The sequence below is a fragment of the Notolepis coatsorum genome, assembly GCF_963971535.1.
Source record: "Notolepis coatsorum genome assembly, chromosome: 6".
NCBI classification, from domain to species: Eukaryota; Metazoa; Chordata; class Actinopteri; order Aulopiformes; family Paralepididae; genus Notolepis; species Notolepis coatsorum.
In genome coordinates, this window is record NC_140170.1 from 89,505,298 (window position 1) to 89,532,730 (window position 27,433).

Below are 27,433 nucleotides of genomic sequence, written 5' to 3' on the forward strand. Positions count from 1 at the left end.
AGCTCAGATCAATGAAGTGGAGTGAATGATATGATTAGGTCCTTCAATATGTAGTAGAGTAAAATATAATTTCTCAATTCAAGTAGAAGTACCTTAAATCAGTACTAAAGTAAAGTAGTACTTGAGTAATGGTGCCTAGTTGCCATACTTTTCACCCCTGCACACAGAAACACATACAATACAGCATGCACAGTGGAAACATCTTTTGTCAATCTCTTTTTATTAGTAAACAGTTTGACAATTCCCTTTTTAGACATTCAGAAACACACTGCCAACAAGTTTCAGGCGTTTTAGTTTACAATCAATATGAAAGGTAATAAAAAGCTAAATATGGCAACTACATTGCAGATGGATTTACTGAACATTATGTACAATGGCGGTCCTACATTTGACTACATTAAAATATACTCACATTTGTCATCTGAGAGCTAATAGGTAATTGACTCGTATGCAATTTGATGGTATCTACACTGAAGAAAAAAAACATACTTAGCTTTGTCACATTCCTGGGGCCAGCCCAAGACTGTTGGTATTTTCCCCCCCACGGTATTCATGCAAAACTGGCAGGTAACGTCTATGTAATACCTCATGTATATCTAGTCACAAACCAGTCATCAGCAACTTTGAGACACTTGAAATATATTGTGTAATATGTCATTTCAAATCATTAAATTACACATTGTACATCCACAGTAAAAAAAAAATATTTATGATCTACGGTGTGGTAAAATGACATTGGCATTTCACAGATGATTTGGCACCACGTTATGCATGGGAATAAGAACTGAGAAAACCTAGATCTAAAATAACAGGCAGGGAGAAAAAGCACTTTTGACATAATTAAGAATGCTTCAGCAAGTGATGTCAAGGAAAGCTGCCCACTTGGATGAAATGTTACCTCTACACTTGTCTGTAAAAAAAGAATAAAAAAAGAAAAGAAAGTGAATGTTATGTCAAGGGTCAACTTAATACAAATAGTTTTTCAAAGTGCCGTTTTAAGTATCAGAGTTCAGTTTTCCCCCTTTCTTTTCCCTTTCCAACATAATGCACTGTCAAAACGATTGCGTAAAAGTGTAGAGTGGCGTATGACAAAGACAGCAGTCTGAATCAAAATCATATCCTTTGATTTAAAGGTAGAATCTGTAATGCTGTCAAACAGCAACCTCTAGGCAATTTCTCTCGTCTTGACAGAGCCTGAGGTGTGGTCAGCAATAACACAATCAATCCCCACTCAACTCCAACTCACACACATCAAAACACACAAACTGTAAACAAAGTGCAATACCAATCTGCGCTCTTTCTCCCAGAGGTCACTGTTTGACAACATTACAGATTCTACCTTTAAGGTTATGGTCTGGATTGCACTCCGGCATTCAAGGGGGTCAGTTTACCATGTCACACGACTGACTTCATCAATTGTTAACATCATTAAGGTCACTATAGGACTGTCCATATAATATTAAAGTACCATCGCTCTAACATATTACACTCGTAAATTATTTCTGGGAATTGAGTCACCATTGTATACTGTACTATAGGTCACATTTTACATACACTTGTCATAATGACAATTATTGCACTCTGTAACGAAAAACTCCTGAAGAAATAGGCAGCATTATAATGACTCGCCAATAACAACTACTACCAATAAATTGCATAAAGACAAATAAAACATTATTAGATTAAAAAGAAAGTACACAATTCATATTTAAGACCACACAGACCCAGTCCGTGTAACCAATAACTAAATGTTTTGGTAAATCTGAATAGAGGCATTGGGGCAAAAAAAGGGCTCAAGGGATAGAAAAACTAGGCAAACTGTAGATTACATTTGACCACAACATAAAATAATATTCTTTATATATAACAGTATATTCAAGCATTTTTGTCTTTTACCAATGAATGTAAGGCCAAACTACTGTACTGTGATATATACAGTACCAGTCATATCAGTCATTGAACTGAATGAGAAAGTGTGTATATATATATATATATATATATATATATACAGTATATAAGTATGGCCAAACTACTGTACTGTGATATATATATATTTATATATAATAATAATAATAATAATAATATATATATACAGTACCAGTCAACGGTTTGGACACACTTTCTCATTGAACTGAATGAGAAAGTGTGTCCAAACATTTGACTGGTACTGTACAGTATATAGAGTGTGGAGAACAAGTATTTGATACACTGCCAATTTTCCAGGTTTCCCCACTTACAAAGCATGTAGAGGTCTGTAATCATAGGTACACTTCACTGTGTGGAGATGGAATCTAAAACAAAAATCCAGAAAAGCACATTGTATGATTCTTAAGTAATTAATTAGAATTCTATTGCATGAAATAAGTATTTGATCACCTACCAACCAGTAAGAATTCCGGCTGTCACAGACCTGTTAGTTTTTCTTTAAGAAGCCCTCCTATTCTCCACTCATTACCTGTATTAACTGCACTAAGGACATCAGGGACAAAATTGTAGACCTGCACAAGGCTGGGATGGGCTACAGGACAATAGGCAAGCAGCTTGGTGAGAAGGCAACAACTGTTGGCGCAATTATTAGAAAATGGAAGAAGTTTAAGATGACGGTCAATCTCCCTCGGTCTGGGCCTCCATGCAAGATCTCATCTCGTGGGGCATCGATGATCATGAGAAAGGTGAGGGAGATCAGAACTACACAGCAGGACCTGGTCAATGACCTGAAGAGAGCTGGGACCACAGTCTCAAAGAAAACCATTAGTAACACACTACGCCGCCATGGATTCAAATCCTGCAGCGCCCGTAAGGTCCCCCTGCTAAAGCCAACGCATGTCCAGGCCCGTCTGAGGTTTGCCAATGACCATCTGGATGATCCAGAGGAATGGGAGAAGGTCATGTGGTCTGATGAGACCAAAATAGAGCTTTTTGGTATAAACTACACTCGCCGTGTTTGGAGGAAGAAGAAGGATGAGTACAACCCCAAGAACACCATCCCAACCGTGAAGCATGGAGGTGGAAACATAATCATTTGGGGAGGCTTTTCTGCAAAGGGGACAGGACGAATGCACCGTATTCAAGTCAAGTCAAGAGTTTTATTTGTCACGGCATACAAGTATACAATGAAATGTGGGGGGTCGGATGGATGGGGCCATGTATCGCGAGATCTTGGCTAACAACCTCCTTCCCTCAATAAGAGCAAAACACACAGCCAGGGCAACTAAGGAGTGGCTCTGTAAGAAGCATCTCAAGGTCCTGGGCCCTCATTCATCAATGTGTGCGTAGAACATGTTCTATTTCCACACGTAAGCACGGAATGTAGAACCAGTGTACGCACAGGGAAGTCGGGATTCATCACACGTGCGTACGCAGGCTCTATGCTCCTCCGTGTTGATGAATACCACTTTGTTCTACCGTCAATGCTCGTGCATGATTATCCATATATGGTCATGAAAGTGAGGAAACACCCCCCATGGGATGTGAAATAATGGACTGACCCGAGCAGAACTCTGAGAAACTCCACGGAGATTGTTCACTGCTGTCGAACCAAGAAGACACTATCGCGTATTATGGGATAAATAAAAGGCGGACTTGTAAACGGTGATGTCAGATATCAACGGCTCCCTAAGACCATTGCTGCAATTCTGCCTGGACAGCTCAAAATACTAATAAAGACCGTTCGTTGACCACTGTTTGGCGTTGGTTGTGTGTCATTATAACCGTGCTGTAATATGAATGCCTTTATTAGTTGTGTTCGATTGGCTATATGATTTTTAGAGGCATCTATTTTGTTGTCGGCTAATAAAGACCGCGCTGGAATATGACTGCCTTTTCCCGTGTTGTTTGATTAATACCCAGGGATTAAAGTTCTCCTCAATTTTATTCCAAATCGCGATGGATCTCCCGTCAATTTTCTACCTGCTGCATATGATTTCTAGAGGCATACTACAATCTATTTTGATGTCAGTATTGGGTAGCCTATATAAACAATAATACGAGAGCATATACAAGAACAATGAATCTCACTGCATGTATGATGTAGCCTGCCTTTCAATACATGAACTTGAATTCCATCATGTTTGTGTGCGGGACTCACAAGGCTGTTGTCACAATGGGTGGTACCGGTACAGAACGCGAACTTGAATCCCATCGTATACATAGTCTGTCCACTATCTGGTGTCATTGCAATGCGTTTTCTATTCTTTCTTATACAGTAAAAAGGGGGAAGAACACTATATTCATATGACTTGTATTCTGCTTACAGCTTCGAAATTCCACTTGTTTCGTTTAATGTAAAGCCTTTTAAATATAATCAAAACGTTCCCGTGTTTCGGCGGTCTGTGCGCAAAATAATAACGAGTTGAGCTTTATGATTTATGATGAATTGAAAATGGGGGACCCTGATGTAAACAAGACGAAAGTCTTTCTCTGGTCTGCATCCCCTTAACAATTGTATGTACTGAGCTGTACTGTACTGTACCCATTCTGCAATCTGTTAATAAACTTTTCAATCAATCAATCAATCAAGCTACGCGGAGCGCAGTCAGTCAGTAGCCTACACCCCGTATATTCCGATAACGCTATATAAACCATGCTGCATTCATTCTGAGAGAAAGATCTATTATTCCAAATGCTATTTATAGGGTTTTGACCATAATTACACTACTGTTGCTATTTTACAATGAACTATAATGAATTACGGTTCATACAGAACATCCAGTGTTATTATGCACAGAAGCTCATTTCCTTGTTGTAATAATATATTCTACCACTGGGCGCCAGGTACGCATGGTCCGAGCTGTGCGTAAATATAAGCACGAAGTCAAGTTCAAGTTGAAATTGATGAATCCCACTATTTGCTTAGAAATGATCGTACGCACAGGGTAAGCACAAATCTGTGCGTAGAACACGTTGATGAATGAGGGCCCTGGAGTGGCCTAGCCAGTCTCCAGACCTGAACCCAATAGAAAATCTTTGAAGGGAGCTGAAAGTCTGTGTTGCCCAATGACAGCCCCGAAACCTGAAGGCTCTGGAGAAGATCTGTATGGAGGAGTGGGACAGAATCCCTGCTGCAGTGTGCAAACCTGGTCAAGAACTACAGGAAACGTCTGATCTCTGTAATTGCAAACAAAGGTTTCTTTACCAAATATTAAGTTCTGTTTTTCTGATGTATCAAATACTTATTTCATGCAATGAAATGCAAATGAATTACTAAAAAATTATACAATGAGATGTTCTGGATTTTTGTTTTAGATTCCATCTCTCACAATGAAGTGTACCTATGATAACATTACAGACATGCTTTGTAAGTGGGCAAACCTGCAAAATAGGCAGTGTATCAAATACTTGTTCTCCCCACTGTATATGTAACGGTTGTGACATCGTCACCTTAAACTTCGATGCCCTGAGGGAGTTTCGAACCCGTGGTCTCCCACACCGCGGGCAACAGCACAGACCGTTATACCAAGAAGTGAACTCACTGCTTTGTAACGTGTCTATGTGTCTTTTAAGGGTGAGAGTGCGTTTAACCCAGCGCTACTCGCCACAGTCACTTCACAACATCTGAAGTCCATCGTGACTGCGCCTCACAGTACCATCCGTTACATATATATCTCACAGTACAGTAGTTGTGTGTATACTGATAATAGGACTCCTTAAATGATCAATGTCTCTTTTTATGTCTTGAACACAATGCAAGTTCAGCCTAGTTGCTTACATCACAAGGAAGCAGAGTGGTGGCGGAGCGAGAGGAAGCAAAGAAGAGGGACAGGTTCCCAGAGCGGAGCACAGAACTCCCAGCAGAGAGGAGACGGCGGTTCGTTAGAGGGTCAGCATGTCAGTGCAACGACATGTCCCGTTTTCTGCACAAAACCCTTTTTCCTAGAGGGAGGTTAAAACCCCAGGCAAACTGAGTCAAGTTTCAAGTTCCTCCCGAAAAGGTTTTACTTCCAAAAAGAATTGTTCTTTTCATCACAGGCCAAGCAGTAAAACTATGCTGGATGTGCAAGCCAGTGCTTACTCTGTGTACGAATGAGAAAAAGATGAAAACTGTTTATGGGACAATTAAAGACTTTGGCAGGGCCTCACAAAATCAGCCTCTCCTGTAAAACTGTTGTAAAATAACAGCGAGGGATCGAGGACCGACAAGTCGCGCCAAACTTACACAAACAGTTAATACGACATTACAGAAAGCCTAAAGCCCAATTAATACTATAAAACAACTGGCAGAGTTATTTGATTATTTTGGGCAAATCATAAAAAGGGGAAAGGTAGAGAACATGTGAGCGGTCGGAAAAGTTATCACGCAGGAACGCTCGTCTTCACGGCGTAACGCAGGCGAGCCCCAGCTAGCGCACAGAGTGGCTGTTAGTGGAGCTTTCCCCACCGTAGGGATGAGACTATGCAGGAGGAGTGTGTGTGCCTGTGACTGTTCTCAGTACCAGTCGGATGGAAATTAAATTATCCTTCACCGTTATCAAGCCCATTATCCTTCCAGAGTGCAAACAGTGGGGCGAGAGGCTGGTTACGATCAGAGAATAATGTGGTGAATTCTAAAAGAAATGGAGGAAAATAATCGGTCATTCCGTAAGGTGGAAAAGAGTTCATCGCCCATTAAAGAAACAAGGCATAACTTAAGTGATATATATATATATAATTTAGCAATATTTTAACCTATATTTAACCAATTTTTTTGGGGTAGAATACATGTAGGTACAAAGGAGGACCTGAAAAGGAGTCAAATGCCTTTTAGGATTGACTTTTGTCAATCTAGGAGGGACTGCGTCAGTCGATCTCAAAGTGGCACCACAGGCAAACCAAGGCTGGATACACAGAGCGGAAATTGATGACCACACCATCAAGCATTTCTGAGCCTTCAAGGGAACGGGCACTCTGTGCTTCGTGATATACTGTGTAGTGCAGCAGTTTGGAAATGGAGCGTAGGACTCAATGATTCCTCATGGCAATTTCACACACACACGCGCACACGCGCACGCACGCAAATGCGAATATACACGACGCATTAACAAAATATGAGCATTTGAATCCAGATAATGCCCCATCATTACCTTCAAGCCAAACTCCTGTGAATGTGCCAAAAAAGAGACTTTTTGTGATTACCGGATATTTTGCAACGAATTATGGATTAACGCATGACCGTGATTTCCTCGATTGTTTTTCTTATCTCTTCCTTTTCATCCCCCTATTTTGGCAACTCTTCTCAGTGGGGAACAGACTGTGCTACGTGCCGTGGCCTTCAGGCTGCTCTAGCCAGGTCTCAGTGAGGAAAGCGTGTGTACGGTACGGTGCGGTGCGGTTTGGGGCGGACGGGACGGGTTGGAGGGTCTGTGCCGTGCTGTGAGCTGAAGCGGTCCAGGGATAATACTAGGGTCGGCTGTCAGGGGTCAGGGCTGGACATCACTGGCATCATCAGCAGCAGGTCCTGCGGGATTCTGTGGCCTGCCGCCGCAATTTGAAACTCTTCCCCGCCGCTCCGCCCGCTGCATCTAGAATGGGAATACGCTGGCCTGGGTGGACAAATACACACGCACACATTTTCTCTAGTAAATACACTGAGGAGAAGGACATTTTCAGCGTACAATAATAGTTGAGTGCATGACACCATGAAGCCACTTTTCAAATGTAGAGGAAGACTAAGTAATCTACTATGACTACACTACTACCTACTATGCTAATATGTCTATACTACTATGCACTCAGAGTGTAGACACTGCTTGACGAACAATATCACTTACCCGTAGCTGCCAGAGTTGTACCCTTCCTGCTGACTTGTTGTACAGAACTTGTAAGCTAAATTACTAAATGTAAATGTAAATGGAAGAGATACAAAGGCATTTCACTCCAATAGCAATGAACTTACCACAGTGTGTTACGTCATTTAATGGGGATCTGGGGATGTAGCACAAACACCAAACGCAGGCCGATAAACATAAGACACTCACTTATCTCTATGAAGACCTCGTTGATGTTAATCGCATTCTTGGCACTCGTTTCCACAAAGATGGCATGTATGGAATCCGCATAGTCTTTGGCGTCCTTCTCCGTGACTTCCCTGAGGATACCGGAGAGGTGTCAACATTATAATAGTACCGTATGGAAAACATTCCAGTTTCACGGATGACATAACTATCAAACATATTTCTACAGCTGCAATTGAGGAGGGGGGGTTCTCCATTTTGTGGATAGGGGCCAACCACTACCGAAAGAATCCCTACGATCTGAGCGCCTCAGACGAGGAACCGTATAACTCTCGCTTTTAAGATTCCAGAGGAGCAATGTTTAAATAATTTTTTATTTTTTTGTAGGTCAAGATTAATTGGTGATTAATTGGTCTCTGACACTGTTGGATATCGTTTATATAGAAATCTCTACTGCACGGATGATTGGGGTTGGACAGGCCGGCATTGAACTTTGTGTCTCAGCGGCCGAGAAAGTAAAGGCCACAATCTTGCTGCGGAGCAGGGTCGGGGTGTTGGTCCTGGAGGGTCCGGTGGGCATTCTTTTTTTATTGTAGTTATTATTGTGGTACTGTGAGGTCTTGTTATTATTATTATTACTGTATTGTGTTTGTCTTGTAAAAAAAAAAAGATAGTAAGTCAAGAGTGTTGTGTTTGTTCATAGTTAAAAAAATGGTAGAGGTACTTTCTTGTGATACATCACATTCCCCCCAAGTGATTTGGATTGACTCGACAACTGCAAATACGTGGGCTGTCCAACATCCCCCATGGTTCTTCAGTGCAAAGGGTTCAACTTCAATTGTCCCGAGATAGAAAGAGGAGAAGAAGACGATGGTAATGAGACTTTCCAAGGCTGCTTCTATTGTTTATAGTCTACTGTGAATAACCATGGCATCCCTCCTCCGGTACAACCGCCATCCAATCCCCTCGGCGATCATCACGCTGCACCGCGAAGCCGGAGGAAGGTGAGTGAACGTCAGCTGATATTCCATAACACGTCTATCCAAATCATACAGACTATTAATCAGCATTCAGGCCCTGGCCCCCTCCATGCAAAGCAGAATCTAACTCGACTCTGCCTCAATTTCAGTGGGATTTCTAAGCTGGGAATCAAATAGTATGCTAATGCTGTGGGGGGGGGAGGGGGGGGGCGATGCTTTCCAAGCAGAACAGACTCTCCAGTATTCCATCTGTTTCAGTGTAGCCTGTTTCGAGGATTTGAAGCCCTGTCGTCTAATCTAAACTGGATGTGAAGGAACATGATTGCATTGCTTGTCGATATTTTTCAATCACACTTCGATGGGGGTCACGTGTCAAATCAAACAAGTTAAACAACACCACTCATTTGGATAATGTAACAAAGCAAATAGAACCGGGGGAACCAAATAGAACCTCCTCTTGATATACTATAGCCAAATTCAGCCCTCCACAACATTATCTTTGGCCCTCCAATTCCAGAGAAGTATTCAATATTCTATTAGGTCTATTTTGATTAGGGTTGGGCACCGAGAACCGGTTCTAATAGGAACCGGTTCCTAAGTTCCGGTTCTGGAAGTAAAAAATAAAATAAAAAATTTACTTTGTTAATTAATACCCTAGTTACAGTACAGCAACCAAATTAAACTGTATCAAGTCAACTGACCATGTGAATAGTATGAAGAAAATAAAAGATTTTTCAAAAAGAAAAAGAAAAGAAAATCTCCTGCGAAATAAGCTGTGACCTGTTTTGACCTGCACCTCAAAGAATCGGAATCTAGAATCGTTTAGAACAGGAATCGAAATGGAGAATCGGAATCGGAAGCGTTCAAATCCAAACGATGCCCAACCCTAATTTTGATGCGATTTAAAGTTACTTTAAAGTAAAAAGAAAAATTGAATTTTTGTTTGTTAAATTAAGTGGTCTACATGTTATAATAATAATTATACACTCCAACAGCCATCACTGATAATAGTTTTTTCAGTAACATGGGTCTCCTAGTCCCTCCACTCACACAAAATAAATGTTCTGGTATCTCATTCCCACTTTTTCCAATCAGGAGAGAGAACTGACAAAATGGTCTGGCAAAAATAAGAAATGAAAACTAGTTGTATGCAAATGTGTCCTTGAAGCAAGTAAAATAACCTACCAGTGCAGTAAGGAAATCAGGCTTGGCAAGATTATAGACATTATAGACACTGTGAATAATGTGAATATTCCTCAGCTAGTCAGATAGTAAATTATATTGACCATATTGATCAAATTGTTTACACTGCCTGTGTTGTCTTTTACTACCTGTATACTGTGTTGTTTTACTACCTGTACCCCTCCCCCCCTCCCCCCCCCCCATGGTGCTATGATGCCTGAATTTCCCCAAGGGGATCAATAAAGGAATATCTTATCTTATCTTATCTTATCTTATTTCTTGAAATAAGTTTAAAAATAATCTAGGGTTCTCTCTCTTGATTGGATAAAGTGGGAAGGGATACTAGAAAGGGTATTTTGTGTTTACTGCAGTGGAAAGACTGGGAGACCCATGTTACTGACCAAACACTCTATATCAGTGATGTTGTCGGAATGTAGAGCTATTTAACCTCTTAACAGGCGGGGAGAAAAGTGGCAATTTTTTTTTACTTGAACTTGAGGACTGCATACTTTTTTTGCAAAGCTTAGCTTTATACTTATAGCACATGCATGAGCCTGGTCTCTTTTGAAAGATAACATTCTGAAGTCACTAATGTAAAAAAGGAAAATCACTTTACTACTAATGAAATAGAGTAACAGAAGTCTGAACTTGAGTTGAACTTGAACTTGTATACTCACATTTTTCTGTAGTGGTTGCAATATCAAAAAGAAAATATATTAAAAAAAATGGGTATAAGCTGGAAAACACCGCACATCCATAGCCTGAAGTCTTATGTAGTACAGGTCCAAGTTTTATAAAAATCTTATTTTATAGTTTTATTTTATAATTTTAGAGATCCGGGTAAACCGTGCAACAAAAAAAAGCTCTCCAAAATCCATTTCCTCATCCACGGCCGTTCATTCTGAAGTGTGATTCACTTCTGGTTTTCGCTCGTCAACTTTCACCTAGATCCCTTATTCGCACCCCCACCACGTGGGGTATCATAGGAAAGGACTACTCATTGGCTACAACGCTGACCGATCATTTTCGCCATCAGCGGATGATTGGCAGTTCTGGAGCATCGTGAGTCCGGGGTGGTCATCTGATACGTGCCGCATAAAAAGACGCTCGCCTGACATATCGTCATGTAACTCGAGAACCGAGGCACGGATTTGGTCGAGTGAGATGGCGTTCGAACGGCAACAAATAGATCTTTCCAGCGGTAATTTATATGTCCGGCGAAGAATGCATACCGAGCTGCTAGACGCTCGCAAAGTGCCGTGACTTTCGCGCAAGGGCAAAGCGGCATGTATACGTGCCAGTGCACGCTATGAGGTTAACACTTATCTTACCAAAACAAACACCACTTACAGCACCTTTAACTATTTGAGAAGGTATTTCCTAAGCGGTCATATAGATAATCTCTAATGGTGGCAAACAGGGCTTCACCTGGCGTCAGACAGGTCACACTTGTTGCCAGCGATGGCCACCACTATGTTGGGAGGGCCATGCTGACGCAGCTCCTTCACCCAGTTCTTCAGCGTCTGGAAGGAGTCCTGGTGACACAGGGAAACGTGAATGAATCAATAAGCGACCAAAATGAAAACATTCCCTATGTGTGTTTGTTATTATCCACTGGCTTGATGGGAAATAAAACAAACGGGGAGGAACAGTGGAACTATATCGTGCCGAGTACTTGATCTTCTTTTGCCAGGTGAGCTAACAAGGAAAACAAAAGGACAGGATCAGGACCTTACCTCCTTCGTGATGTCATAAACAATGATGGCCGCCGCAGAACCTCTGTAGTACATCGGCGCCAGAGCACGGAACTATGGGAAGACAAGGGAGATTGAGGATGAGATACACAATGGTGAGTAATGTCCTTTAGTCACTGTTCAAAGGAAGGGGGTCTGTCCACTGAACAGAGAGGGGGCTCGGCCGTCTGACTCCTACTGAGCTCTTATCTCTGGTTAAACCACTTCCTCTGATATACCGAGGTTAGGATGCAGGTCTGTATATAGCTTTGGTCTATGTGGAAATGCACATCATGATTAATAACAAGAGTATAGGCCAAGAATTTAGAAGTTAATATACTTCAAAAGACCATCTATATGACAATTCTTGGCTTCGCTTTGAAGATTATTTATCTAGATCTTTCTCCCGAATGTTTGTACTTGGAACATCCATGGGAAAACAAAAGTTATCAAAACAGCATTAGACTAAAACTGCACTGCTATAAGATATCACATGCAGATTTCATACTCGCTAGCAGTATCCAGGCAGGCGGGAACAACACAGGCCAACGCTCTGTGACTTCATTTCACTAGACCAAATAATATGTAACATAAACTTAAAAAGGAGGATGAAAGTAAGAAAAAAAATAATCCACACTCCCATTTTAAGAAATCGAAAGGCCCTGTGTTCCGAGTTTATAAGCCAAGTGGCTTCATTTAAATGGAAGTATGGCAAGCCTTTCCAGCGAGAAACTCACACATGTGGCAGCCATCAGGGGAAAGATGAGCACAATGTGTCAAAAGCAGTTAGTGTTTTGATATTTATGGAGTACTATACATTCGGTCTTAACCCAATACATCAGAAAGCCTTGTGTAATCAAAACAATCTGTACATAATTTCCAAATCCATAGTTGGAGGGGGGGGGGGGGGGGGGGGGTCTGATGTAGGCCAGATCTTTTTTCTTCTTCTTTAAAAAAAACTTTCCAACGCTCAGTGAGACCTGCCTTCGATGAAATTAGGAAATTGAAAACGAAATGTATGTCATCTACAAATTCAATAGGATGAAATCTGTGGTGAAGTGAGATTTTAAGAATACAACAGGTTACTGTAAAGCTAGGCTTAGGTACAGATGGAATAATCTGAAGCAGCATCCAAGTTGGCCAATTATCTTGTCATGTTGAGAGCGCCATGACACTCCTTTTGGAACTCCTGACTGTGTATGAGTACGCTGGGTCGTTTCTGAAGGGGAATTTGAACCTCAGAAATTAAGAAAATAAACATTAAAAACACATCTAGTGTATTTTCATAACTGAACAAACAAACTGGTGTCAGAAGAAAATGGGGTTCCTGGAAGATTGTTACTGTTGCACTGTTTACGATATATATTTATCACAAGAATTCCTGCAAGTGGGGCAGCTGGGTGGCGCAGCGGTCTAAGCGCTCGTCACCAACGCGCGAGACACCGGTATCGAATCCGGCTGCCAGCGTTGCCTCCGGCTTGGGCCGGCCGTCATACTGACTCAATTGGCAGAGTCAGCGGGAGGGGAGTCGATAGGTGGTAATCTGGTCGTTGTAAACAGCGACTCCTACAGGTCGGTCAGGGCGCCTGCACAGCAAGGACAGGAGATGTCGAGGGTAGTGTGAGCCTCCCACACGTTACACCTCGCCAATGAGAGTCCGCGCTGGCAGGTGAAAAGAAGTGGCTGGCTGACTCCGCATGTATCGGAGGGGACATGCAATAGATTCTTCAACCCTCCCTACGACCGACCAGTGGGGGGCACATGCAAGCAACGATCAAGCCGGGGGGGGGGGGGGAATTGGCACGACTAAATTGGGATGGGAGAAAAACAGAAAAAGAAAGGAGAAAAAGTGAATTGTTTCTGTCAAAAGAAAGGAGAAAAAGTGAATTGTTTCTGTCTGTTTAATAGTATTGTGAATTTTTATGTGTATTTTGTACCTGTATGTTTGTAAATAAAAAATGTAAATAAAAAATTAAGTAAAAAAATAAAAATACAAATAAAAAAAAGAATTCCTGCAAGTCGCCTCTAGGGGCAGAGCAGCCGTGGATGAGAGTGAGTGAGTAAGTGAGTTACTGATTGAATGAGTTAGGCTTGCATTTGGTTCAGACTGCCTCAGAAATACTGCGCTCCTGATACAAGGATGCACAATATGTGATGACTGAACACCTTTTCAATGCATTTTGAATCTTGAACAACATGGACCTGTATTTTGAAAAAGCTGCAAAGAGATCCTTCACAAATCGACGTATAGGCCTTTAGTTCTACAATAAAATGAATTCTGGCTTGGGACTCTAACATACTTGTTTATGAAGTGAATAGGCCAATAACAATATATAGATTTCATGTAGGCTATAATGAGCTCATGAGATCATCCTTGAAGGCCCAATGCCAAAAGTTCAGAGTGGGAGGGAGGGAGAGAGAGAGCTAGAGAGAGAGAAAGTAGTGTAAGCATCTATCTATCTCTCTATAAAAGAAACACCATGGCAGTCTGAGTGTTGCAACGTCCTGCGTGTCCAATCCACCAACACCTAAACACCTAGAGGTCAAGCTCATCATGGCCCTGCTGAGGATTCTGGCTTTTGTTTCCTGGCTCTACCGGCTGTGGATATACCTTGATGGATGGACACATGGAAAAACACAGACAAGCAAACACAAAACACAAGATACACATAATACTGCACATCTGCGCATGCAGGATGTAACATATCCAATTCCAAAAAACAGTTGACTTGGAATGACCCAGCCTATCCTGCCAATTCCATTTTCCTTTACACTAACAGGGAATAAACTATCCGTCTCGGAGTGACACGGTTACCTCGGCAAAGCACACATTCCACATAATTATAGTTGTTCCTGGCCCCTAGTCCAACTTCAGATATTTGGCAGAAGCAGTGAGGGGAATGCTGTCTGTCACAGTGGCTAGCACTCGGCTGGAGCTAGCTGGCTGATTCTTAAGATCTTGGGATTTTCTGGGTACTTAATTTAAAAAAATCAAATGTTGTAAAACCACTATTCATCTATATAAATGTCATTGTAATTCTCTCGAGAATATTGGCTGAAAATAATCCTTAAGGATTATAAAATATTTAACAGTTTTATGGAGATGTCAAAACAAAATGTCATGAACATCACATGGTTAATAATTGGTATACAATTAACACTTTGATTGCTTAAGGCTAAATGCATGATATACATTAGGTTGCCAGCTCTATTTGTCTATGGAGAAATTCCCCTTCTTTGCAGGGCTATAACTTTTTTAATTCTATTGCTAAATTGCCATTATTAGGGCCCATTCAATGTCCTATATGTATTGTTCAGGGTGAAGCAACGTTAAACTTTTTCATTCACATATTCATACTAAAGTATGGTCTAATCAGGGCCGCTTCAGGGTGTGTGCGAGCAGTGCGGTCGCACAGGGCCTCGCGGGAAGGGGGGCCTCACACAAAAAAAAAAAAAAAAAAAAATATTTTTTTATTTATTATTTTTTTTATTTTAATTTTATTTTATTTTTTGCGAGGCCCCCCTTCCCGCGAGGCCCTTTTTCATCACAGACCTAAAATCTAGTTTTGCTTATATATTTCACATTAGACACGTTTGTAGAATGTGTCTGACTTGTTCCTGGGTCTGCGGCTCTGCAGGAGACATACTCACTATTGGAGCTCTGGGGCTCTGCAGCAGACATACTATTGGTTTCAACGAAGGGAGTGGTTACATCATGTGTACGCCGGCGTGCGTCAGCTGCGTTTGACTATTTCGCACGTGCAGCTTTGGAGGTTATGCTTAGTTATGCCAGCCAAGACGAAGAGGTCGGTCATTATCAGTCGGTCGGTCACCAAGGAACGTTGACGAAAGGCCTCTCGCTGGCGGGACAAATGGCCGGAGCCTTGTCATGGTGCAGTCGGGATATAGCCATGATGATGTCGGCTAGTAGCTAGCTTAGCTAAAGGCTAACTAGCGTTAGCTAACCTAGAGACAGCGCATGCAGCCAAGATGAAGAGGATGGTCGTTTGGCAGATGAACTTCGTCAACTCTACGCGGTTGTCTCCATCCTCTTGGACGTTTGGTGAGTTTTTAACCTATTCTATTAACTCTATTCTATTCCCGCCGTGGATATCTCTCTCTCTCTCTCTCTCTCTCTCTCTGGAGCCAAACTGGCCGACTAGCTGTTGTAGTACTAGTAGCTAACGGTGTGTGGCCTGGTGTCAGCACCTGTATTGCTTTTCTCACATTGTACAGTTTTTCAGTGGTAGCCGCATAGCTTGCTTCTGCGTTAGCTAATGGTTAGCGATAGCCGGGTTGAGCTAACTGTTAGCCAGTTAGCTGTTTAGCTACGACGTTAGCTGCCGGCTGCGCTCGGCTAGGAACGTTAGCTTGATGCTATCAGTTAGCCTAGAGTTAGCTGTTAGCTTGTGCTACGACCATTGACATTAGCCGTGAGAATAGCAGGGGGTTCTGGCACTCTGACTACGACATCATCTTTGACAGAAGATGTAGTCGGGCCTGCACCATGACAAGGCTCCGGCCATAGCTTCTTTTTGTGCCGCCAGCGAGAGGCCTTTCGTCAACGTGGAGACCTGTGTTGCGGCCTTTCGCCCTGCGTTCCTTGGTGCAGGTAAGATGAATGAAAATGTCATGACATTACCCCACTCTTCCTTCCTTCCCCTCCCGAATGTTTTGTTAATAACGATGTTTTTTTCCAGGCAAAACATATGTTACTTCACAACATTTGGAGATACGACATGTGCTGTGTGAATTGTCTTGGTCGTTTGTGTAGCTTGGGTAGCGTTGGGCCGTTGGCCAAAGCTGTGTGTGGCCTGGTGTCAGTAGCCTACCTGGCTAGCCTATTTAGCTGATGTCGGCCATTGGCTCCTTGCTGCTTTGTTTTCTCTGGTATAGACCCTCTTCTCTTTGGATTTAAGTGTTGATCTTTGTCCTTTTGGATCTATGTATATTCATGTTGCCTTTGTGAAGTTATCTTTTCCTTCTGTTTTGTTCTTTCATTAAAAGTTGAATATCCTTTAGGGGGTCATCTTTGCTTATCTCTCTCATACATGCTCTCTCTCTAACACACACACACACGACAAACACACATGCTCTCTCTCTCTCTCTCTTTCTAACACACACAGTCTGCCTATGGCGGCCTTTCTCGATGGCTAGGCTGTGCTCGCTGAGTCTGTACCTAGTCAAGGATCTTCAGACACAGTGCTCAGGTATTCTGCCACTGTGTACTCTCTGTTTAGGGCCAAATAGCATTTCAATTTCTTTCCAATGTGCTCTCTCTCTCTCTCTCTCTCTCTCTCTGTACACTGTATATTGACTGTAGAACGGGAGCTCTCTCGCTCTCTCTCTTGCTATATGTTGACTGTATCATGCCCAGCCTCGGGCAGCGCTATTATTTAAGAATATGTTGACTGTATAAAAATATATATATATATATATATAATTTTTTTTTTTTTTTTACCTTTTGGGGGGGGGGGGGGGGGGGGGGGGGGCTCGCGTTTAAAACATCTCCAGAACGTGATCTATAGCCCCAAATGCATTATATTGATGATGAAATACAGTTTGATGGCAATCGGCGCGATATAAAAAATTCCAACTAGACATGGTTCTAGAAGTTACTACACGTCATCTGATGTTGACCGGATGGGTGAGGGGGCGTTTATAATTCCGTGGGCAACATTATACCATTCATCTAATGTGGGACATATGTTCATCAGATCAGTTAGTATAGGAGACATTGAAAAATAACGCTGAATCTTACCGTATCTTCCTGCGCCGTTGGGCGATGAGCGTGGAGTATACATTTTTCCTATTATGGGATGTTTGAATACCCGGTCCATTTCCAGGTTGTATAATGGTATATACGTCCAAATCATGTTGTTTATCGAGTTATTGGCAACGGATCGCTGTGTGTTGTGACGAGCTCGAGTCCCGGGACATGTACCGAGTGCCCGGAAGTGGTGTGGGTGAATAGCACATCGTCCAAGTGGCTTCCTGTTGGGCGATTGCGCCGATCGGCCACCAGATGGCGCTCTTGAACCGCTGGAGGGTTCGGTGGGGCTTTTTGGTGGGTCTTAGGCCAGCGGATGGGAAATATGAATCCGATCACAGATTTTTGAAATATTGATATCAAAGACGAGTTACGGCGTCTTCGGCAACTTGAGCATGGCGGGGAAGGACGCCTAAAAGCGTCTTCCGGCAGTTAAAGTGTTAAGATAAAATGGCTGGATGGCGCTTTTTTAAAACAACATTTGTAATTCTACACATTCAAATTTGATAGAACTGTTCTCTTATTTTCACATTTGTTGGTATTGCAATGTCAGATTATTGAAAGTATTCCTTCATTTCATTCTGAAACTTCATCTAGCGGTAAATACTAAATGTTTTGGTATACTTGTTAAACAACAACCATAACTTACACAGAAAACAGTAGCATATGTTTTTATCTCAAACCTCATTGATCAGCAACCTGTTGCCAAGAAAACAATGTTCACTGGTGTTCAAAGCCATATCTTAATAGCCTACTGTCTGCAACTTTAACCCACTGATACTTCCCCCTTTGAAGTGGGTGTGGGGGGTATCCTTTTAATTTGAGATGGAGCTTAACACAGTATGTCAATCTTTTATATCTAATAATATGTAATGTGAGTCTTGTGTATTCAAATTATGAACATTTAGGATGTAAAGGGGCTCAGCAGGAAAGTGTGTGATGGCCATTCCTAAACTCAATTATGTGTAATAGGTTGCTTCAACAGGTTAAGTGTTGATGCAATTAGTTTACACGGCTTTGGTAATGTTTTCTTTTTGGTGTGGCTTTTGACCACTGGATAACTGGAAATAAAGCTCACTCTAAAAGACCACCCTGAGACTTCAAGACATTAAATAACACTTACTGGCCCGGTTTCTTGGGTGTAAGGTTTCATGGCGCTGCTGTGTGGGCCTTTCTACGGTCATTTTATACAGTGATGTTAAGTTTAAGATATTACAGTATTTCACCACATACTGCGAGTACTCACATCATCACACAACATGAGTACAACTGGGTTCACTGGTCTCAGCTTTAAAGCCATTCTCAATTCATGTAATTCCAAGACAGTTTAGGGACCACACATTATGTAGAAATATGCAACTATATAATAATAATAATAATAATAATAATAATAATAATAATAATAATAATAATAATAATAATAATAATAATAATAATAATAATAATAATAATAATAATAATAATAATAATAATAACCTTTTATACTACATGCAAATAACGTCATGGTTTTGCCTCTAATCTACATGGGACTAGAATTGGGCATGCCTGTAAAAATGAGATTCCTGTAGTTCCATTTTCATTCAGATATCTTTTTTTTTATCTACTTTTTCTCCCCATTTTCTCTTTTTCTCCCATCCCAATTTTCGTATTATCCTATTCTCCCCTCCCCTGTCTCGAACGTTGCTAGACCATGCCTGCCACTGGTCGGCTGCAAAGTGGACGAAGCCTTGCATCACGTGTCCCCTCCGGTACACGAGGAGGCAGCTGTCGCATCTTTTCACCTGTACAGTGCGATCTCTCAGTGGCGAGGAGTAACGCGTGGGAGGCTCACGCTGCCCCCGATACTTCCTGATTCTGCTGTACAGGCGCACCAACCGACCTGTAGGAGTCGCTGTCCACAACGTCCGATCCCCACCCACCGGCTTTCCCACCCCCTAATACTGCCAATTGTATTAGTATGAACGACCAGCCAAGCCGGAAGCAACACTGAGAGCTGGGCTCGAACCCAGCATATCCTGCGTTAGTGGCGAGCGCCTTGCCCACTGCGCCACTTAGCCGCCACTTCATTCAGGTATCATGAGCTGTGAGGTCAAGGCCTTTGGGCCAGTTTCAGACAGTTTACAACTATCAGGCCAAATAATATCCTCCCCAACAACTCCACAATTTAATTTGATTTAATTTAATTTGATCAAGTTAATCAGATTAAAAACAAGGTAAAAGCGCTGCTGATAATTTTTTATTCTGTCTCTGTGAGTTTTTGTGCCAATGTTCTTGGAGCCATGTTGGATGCTACTGTACATAGAAATACAAATCATGAATAACACCAACATGTTCTGATTAATTATTATGAATAAAAATAAAAGAGCAAGGGTTTCATCTAAGGCCATTTGTCATGACCACAATGGCTGTCTTTACCACCACAGCTCATTCTATGATGTAATACTAATGACACGTGATGGTAATGACATTTTTCCATACTAGCAAAAAAGATTTTTGCAATACATAGCGACACCCACACTGAACTGGCAGCTGTACTTGTGTGCCAATTAAAATTCTCGTGCGTTCCATATAAGCTCCCGCCAAAACACACCGGCTCCCAACGACTTGAATACAAAAACATTTCATAGAAAAACATTTCATACTGTATATTTTAAATTATTTAATTTCCCGACAGCTGGACTGGCCCACCCCCCCAAATATTTTATATCTGTGCAAATTAAATGTAAGACTTTTTAATACATTTTAAGGCCTTAAATTGAGAATTATGAATTGAATACTTATTACGACTTTACCAGGGACGCGGGAAGTCAGTCAGAGTTGGGGGTGCGGAGATAAGTGATATAATAACGGCATAGGCGGCGGGTGCGCTGAAGGGGAGGCAATGACGCGCGCAGCTAGCAATTTTTTTTCCTTTTTTGTCAATATACACACACCCACTAGGCTATGCGAGGCGAGCCCCACTCTTTTAATATATAGTGCAAATTAAGTGTTCAAATGAAGGCATCCAATAATAGATTAACCATTGTCTTACCTTAATGCAGCTAAATTCGATGTTTCGTCTTGGCATCAATGATCTTTTCTGCCCGGTGCAGCCCGGTACAGCTTCTAAATTACTTTGTTTATATGCCTTGGAAAAATACCGTATATCCATTTTGCTTTGGGGTCATTAAAGAAATCATAATATTATTTTTTTAGAAATGTTTTGAGACGCAACTAGTAAGTTACCCATTACTGGTGTGTTCAACCTCAACCGTGATCCTTTGCGCCCAATCCACGTCATGCAGTTACAACTCCCTGCCAACAGGTGGGGGTGCTGCAGCACCCTAAGCAGCCCCAGTCCCACTGGACTTTACCCCACAGATAACAGGGTCTGGATTGTATGGGATATTATGGATTTACCCTGACAGAACTTGGACCAAAACTTCCATTTTCAAAGTGTTTCTTGGTGTATCCAATAGCTTCCATTAAAATATTTATAAATGTGCTGGGCACATTCATTACCCCTAGAGGAATACGCGTATTGCTTTTGGTGACCCCCATGACCTTTCTTGTGTGGAATCTAACATCTTCAAATGTGTCATTTAGATAATTGATAGACCAAACTATATGACTGCCAGATCCGAACAAATTACGGAAAAATGCATAGTAAACAGGAAATGATCCGTTACTTGTGAATGCACTGTCCGATTTCCACCAAACTTGACTAAATGTGTTTGACTTACAATAGCAAGGAGGCCTGTGAAGTTCTGAGTCGTCTTGCCTCACGGTGGTGCTATTCTCATAAAACTAAAAACATTAACTACTCCTCAGGCTTGGATTAGGAGAGTGATCAAAAGGGGGATTGGAATGTCAGGCCATTGCGGGATATACCCGCTGTTGGTCACTGACAGCACATGTCTAGTCTGGTAAAATGAGGTGTAATAAGTGAACCCTCTTGCCATGCAGTATATATTGTACCTTTTCTTACACGTTTGTACAGTCTTTTTTCTTGACAGCCAACCAAGCAAACTAATATTAAGAAAACATGATTTCACTGTGATGGTAATGACTGTGACACTGAGAGACAGGCATGTTTGGAAGGGGAAGAAGAGCACATTTATGAAAAATATTTGATTGAAATGGTATTAATTCAACTGGTTTTAAATGTTAAAAAGGCAAAATAATAATAAATTATTATTACCATAGAATTACAAACATTCAAACTCTGGGTTGGGGACAACACATAAACAGTGAAATGACACTGTTTAAATGTAATAAACACACATTACACAGAAACAATAATAAAAAAAAAAATCTTAACGATTTACCCACGAGACATAGAAAGTCCTGAAATCTAAGAATCACCCAGCTACGTCACCCGCCAGTCTTGTGTGGTCCCTCTCTGCCTGGATGCCCCGGGAGCGTACACAGCTAGGCCAGACCAGACATCTGGCCACACAGCGACCCTAAAAACAGCTCCAACGCTGCCCAGCGTGCACTGATTAATTACTGAAACCATGGGTCTGGCACTCTGTGAAAGGCGCCGTTCTATATGCCAGGGGATGGTGTGTTGTGTGTGGAGAGAAATGGTCAGTGGGAAAGGTCTGGGACCGGGTAGAGTGCTACTGACAGCTGGGCGCGAGATGTACCGGTGCCCATGAAGTCCAATATGGTCCGGGGAGGGAGAGAGAGATAGAGATAGAGAGAAAGAGAGAGAGAGAGAGAGAGCGAGAGAGATGTGGACTCCATCCCAGAGTTCTCCTCCTGCCCCTTGTCTAGTTGTCTAGTCTCCCATGTGCACTGGATGGCTCTCTGCCCCTCTCGCCCTCGCAATTCCAACAGGTTTTGATAGGCCACAACGCAAGACGTTTAAAAAAACAAGCGAGGGGAAGGCTTCAAAATACCACAGGAGCTTTAGCATGTAAAAAATAAACAAGCCCACCACCAGAACGTTGCTACTTTTCCACTCACAGCTGCGAGCCACTTGGTAGACTGGAAGAGACAAGGGCAAGCAGAGAGGGAAGACACACATGGGAATGGCAGAAACAAAGACAAACATTAACACAAAATGTGTGTGCAAGAGACGGCGAGAGAGAGAGAGAGAGAGAGAGAGAGAGAGAGAGAGAGAGAGAGAGAGAGAGAGAGAGATAAATGAGGGAAGAGAGCCAGAGGAAGAAAGAAAGAGTGAGAGAAAGAGTGAAAGGGAATGAAAAAAAGAGAAGGGCACTTTCAGCGAGAGTGGCAGTGGCTTTCAGACAGCGGGACGCGTGGTGGTGGTGGCAGCAGGCAGCGACAGGCAGAGGCAGCTCGGGTTTCATCCCCTCGTCTTATCTTAAACGGAGCGTCGTTTATGTCCCTTCAAGGCCGCGGTGCGGCTGAGCCCCAGAGGGGAAGCGGACAAAAAGACAAGCAGCGTTTTATCTCACCCCTCTGGAGAGGATGTCAGCGGGGAATAGACCACTGTGACAGCAGTAGGTCGCATATGAAGAAGAGGAAAGGGACGGGCACGCACAGGGGAAGAGGGAAAAAAGGGAACTAATGTGGATAGTTCATGCAGTGAATTGTAGGATGAATGAGACCTCGCTGAGTCAAAAGAGAAAGTAGTTCCACTATTCTGGGCCCGGGGTTGTAGTTCGTCCAAGCTTAAATGCGTAATAGATAAATAAATAATCACATTTCTCATATCCCTGTGTGATCTGGGAGCATGTATTTCAGTCCCGTTTAGCATCTCGTAACGTGGCAGACAAACATCAGATCACATAGCAGGTGGCCTCTCGACTTGTGTTTTGACTGCTGACATACAACTCCGCTTGACAGTTCAAAGGCGGCGTACGCAGCATAGAATGCATGCCTATGGGGTTAATAACCCACGGCTCTCCTTTGAAGCCACACACAGCGCAAGTGGGTATGTGTATGGTGTGTGGTAGTGTGTCAAAGAGAGTGCACAAGCATGCATATGAAATAGAGAGAGAGAGAGAGGGGGAGAGAGACTTTAATTATGACCGACATATTGATGTCACCTACTAGACTAAACAGACAGCACTGACTGCTGGAGAATGCACATCCATCATACCGTAACCTGCCACTCAGCCTTTGGAAAAGGGGGCCTCCTGAAATGGGAGTGCTAGAAAACAGGATCAGCTCGGGGGCAGAGTTCCATCTATACAAAGGTAAATACTGCCCCCTGTCAGAAATAATGTGTTACTGCACAGGCTAGCCCCTTTCCCCCCCAAAGACAGAGCTGTTTCTTAAATGGTATGCAAGTGTGGTCTCCTCCTTGCATTCTTTCCAGCCAAGTGATGGGGATGAGGATGAGCAGACCTTTGATCATTGTGTATCAGCCAATAGAAACTGGTCTTTCTTTAACACTATGAACACTATAGCTAATTAAGAGACATATTGGGGCACCATCTCTAAATGGATTTATTATTATTATTACTACTACTAACCCTCTCCTGTCCCGCCGTGTCCCAGATCAGGAATTTGTGCAGCTCGTTTTGGTACTGCACCGTTTTCGTCATGAAGGAAGCCCTGAAAAACAAGAAGCAGCATCAAAACTGTTTGTCATGTCACAAAAAATTATTGTAACATTATTTTACTGTATAACCTTTGGGTGGACACTACAGGATTCCATGGACCGGTCAAGGGCACCCATGCCAGAAATATTAAAATGTCAGGGAAGGCCACACAAGAAAACACTTGATGTGGGATTTTTTGGTGTACAACTGGTTCAATAATCTTGTAATGTCCGTCCATCCTTAGCCAATAACAAGGACATTCCGATGTATCGAGAAAAAACACACCCAAAAGATGATTATGGAACACAGCAAACACGAGCAATGACAAATGCACAGAGGTTCTAGAGTGAGAGAGACTGCAGGAACGTACCCGATTGTTGGGTTAATGTTTGGGTCAAAGCTGTCCTCCACAAACCTCCAAACAATACTCGACTTTCCAACCCCGGTGTCCTGAGGAAACAAAACAAAGATGAGGCATGCGCAGCGCATGCCAACAATGTTCCCAAACAGACCAATCCTTTGATGTCACTGGAAATAATGCAATTGGATGTTGTTGACCAAATGACACATTACTGTGCTATGGGCCTACAAATTACTTCTAAAATGGCTTCCATTTCCTTCCCACTTCTCTTTGCCTCCATTCAAAACAGAGACAAATGCACTCGGACGGTGCCTCAACAGGACAGGTGTGGCTATCCTGAGGAAGTCAAGTCTGATTTGCATTGCTTACTTTGTCTCATCTGGGAAAGGGTTGCTATATGTGGTTATTGTGATGCTACTATTGGAGATCTGTCTTAACAAGAGCAATAGAGCACACATTCTGCAGTTTAAAATCAAGGCTATATGTAAAGCATTGTCCTCATTTAGAGTAATGATCCATTCACTGAAGAGAATAATTACATGAAACAATAGTCTATAGTCTAACAATGTTTGCTATCAATCTGACTAGGCGACCACTTGTGTAGCTATAATAAACCAGTGACAAGCTATTAAATGTTCCAAATGTTGAAGGAGGAGCATTAATGGCATGACATGATCATCCCTTGATAACCAATATTTGATAATACAGATACTGTAAGGGCTTGCACTTGGGATAAACATGGAGCAAATTACACTGCATTCTAACAGACATCAATGAATACCGACTTACCCCAAGAAGACACACTTTTAGTTCTCTAAGTGCCATATCGATCTCTTTTCGAAATCAGGATGTGATTGTGAACATTCCGATCACTTGGTCGATTCTCACTGTTACACTTGAAGATTCTTCAGGTGGTCAATGTTTACAAACAACCTTCCTTATGATCAGACGAAACTACAAGCAAAAACCCGCATACACGGTTCCGGTAAAACAACAAACCATCAAATCTGCGTTCACACATCGGGGTAAATGGTACTAATTTGCCATATTTTTGGTTATATTGTACACATAGCTAGCTAGCTAACCAAATCGCACCGTCTCCATCTTGAACTACAGTATGTGGTGGTCACGTGACACACATCGACTAGTCTTTTTGTTTGGAGATGCACACAAAGCCGACAAGCCGTGTTTATGTTTATCTCAGTTACATTTGTGCAAATGATGACAAATATTCGGCCGAATCGTTGTTACACACATAGATAAATAAACAATCCTGATTAAAGCCGCATTATCAGGAAGTGCTTTCAGGAGGAAGTGGTTGAGTGACAGCTGTGTGGTGGTGACAGCAGCACGGCAGCAAGATGGCAGGTAATGGAACACTTTCACAATAGCATCTTATTCGACACTTTAACACAATACATTGTCGTTTATAAACACACTCCTGTGTCGCAATAGTCAGATCGCGACACACACAGGGTTTCCTGTTGATGCGGTGTTTTCAGGCCAGCTGCTAGTGTGGCGAGCAAGAGGGCTGGACGAGCTGTGTGAGCTAACACCTAGCATGTGGCTAGCGAGCTATAGCTTGTTTAGAAGAACCGACATTGCTTGTTTTTTAATATAACATCTGGAAGACATTTGCCATTTAAGTTTGTTCAACTGTCTTCTGTATTCAAACACAATTGTTTGCCTACTACAACTACGTGCCGAAGAAGTGTTGTCATGATAGAAAGGCTAGCTACAGCTAGTTGACCTAGCTATAACGTTAGCTGACTTGCTAACAGTCATTTTCAGCCATAAGCTGTTTGACCAAAATCCTGTTCAAAACCATAACAAAGGGACAGGTCAGTATGCTTGCGCAACGTGATGTGTATCCATCCCGATTTGATGTCACTGTATACATACTGCACACGTCGACGCGTGGAGCTGGATTAAAAAAGACATTTAAAGAGTGGACTGATTAATGCTCTAATTCGGTTGACACACTCCCTAGCTTTATCAGTTGTAAACATTGACATCAAGCCAGCACACTGTGTGTGTGCCCCTGCGGAGTGCCTCTGTGTGCTTCTCTCTTGGCTGCTCAATTTATACATCATATCTTGACGTGATCGGGATGATGAAGTTGCTTGTTGTGATGGATGTTGGGGAGATGGAAGAATTTGGTCATAGGTATGGTCACGGGACAATAAACACAAGGCCTGCATACATCCGGTATCAGTAAACTATTATCTTGTTAGTACATCCTTCACTTGGCATGAGGAAATACCCTCCATCTCAAACCAAGAGGAGGGGTAGATGACATACATAGGATAGAATTTATGACTAGTCCTATTTGGAAAAAGTATTGTTTTGTAATTCACCATTGAAAGTCATATATTGTCCCGCCCATGTGAACCAGCAAACGGGTCTGATCTGTGACTGTAATAATGTAGGAAAAACATTTACAAATTTGTTTACGCATGTCGATAGGTTCTATGGGTTATTATAATGCATGTTTCTCTATTGTGTAGCAATTAATTGGCTTGATCAAGGAAGTACCGCTGTGAACGTTATTGAGGCAGACTTTGTCCTTACTTTAGTCAACATATTATGAGCGTGCAACTCTCCTCCCAAAGCTCCTCTCACACCGGGGCCAGCAGTAGGTATAGACAGATGGTATGTTGATTACATGTTTGCCCGCACTGTTTTTCTCTTTTAATGCCTTCATTCTTTCAGGTCTGTCTTTATATTTTGAAGACGGTCATGACGATTTGGATGACTGTGAGTAGGCTACTCTTCTAACCCTCCATATATGTTGTTTGTTGGGGCTGAATGATACATCAGATTCATATTGATATTGCAATAGGAAATAATGCCATATCTCCATAACAAAGGTCACCATATGGACATTATGCAAATTAATGTCAAAATGCACACGATGAGAGATGGATAGGTGAAACTGAGAAGATGAGTCTGACAGATGTGCTTCTTTCCAGTACTGGTCCG

At 42.1% G+C, this 27,433-nt stretch overlaps 2 protein-coding genes across 2 annotated transcripts in view; one reads left to right on the forward strand and one right to left on the reverse strand.

The window, feature by feature from the left end:
- Positions 1-229: 229 nt before the first annotated feature.
- On the reverse strand, positions 230-25,522 carry rab22a (RAB22A, member RAS oncogene family). The gene is made up of 8 exons (XM_084317620.1): positions 25,241-25,522; positions 24,461-24,540; positions 24,022-24,103; positions 11,827-11,898; positions 11,519-11,625; positions 7,953-8,062; positions 5,708-7,517; positions 230-910 (listed from the first exon to the last, which is right to left on the reverse strand). The coding sequence occupies exons 1-7, from the start codon at positions 25,274-25,276 to the stop codon at positions 7,420-7,422; spliced, it is 585 nt and encodes a 194-aa protein (XP_084173746.1). The 5' UTR covers positions 25,277-25,522; the 3' UTR covers positions 230-910; positions 5,708-7,419.
- A 195-nt stretch (positions 25,523-25,717) lies between these two features.
- Positions 25,718-27,433, forward strand: part of ppp4r1l (protein phosphatase 4, regulatory subunit 1-like) — an 81,550-nt gene continuing 79,834 nt past the window's right edge. The window contains exons 1-2 of the mRNA XM_084317702.1: positions 25,718-25,819; positions 27,164-27,208. Of these exons, the coding sequence (XP_084173828.1) occupies positions 25,813-25,819; positions 27,164-27,208 (52 nt within the window). The 5' untranslated portion in view covers positions 25,718-25,812. The remainder of the gene's footprint in view (positions 25,820-27,163; positions 27,209-27,433) is intronic.

Excerpts from the sequence above, each read along its gene's own strand:
- rab22a (XM_084317620.1), bottom strand. The coding sequence starts at position 25,276 with ATGGCACTTAGAGAACTAAAAGTGTGTCTTCTTGGG. Across the intron at positions 11,899-24,021 it reads ACACGGCGGGACAGGAGAGG|TTCCGTGCTCTGGCGCCGAT; the intron begins GTTAGTAGTAGT and ends GTCTTCCCATAG. Across the intron at positions 7,518-7,952 it reads CGAGGTCTTCATAGAGATAA|GCCAGCGTATTCCCATTCTA; the intron begins GTGAGTGTCTTA and ends TTGTCCACCCAG.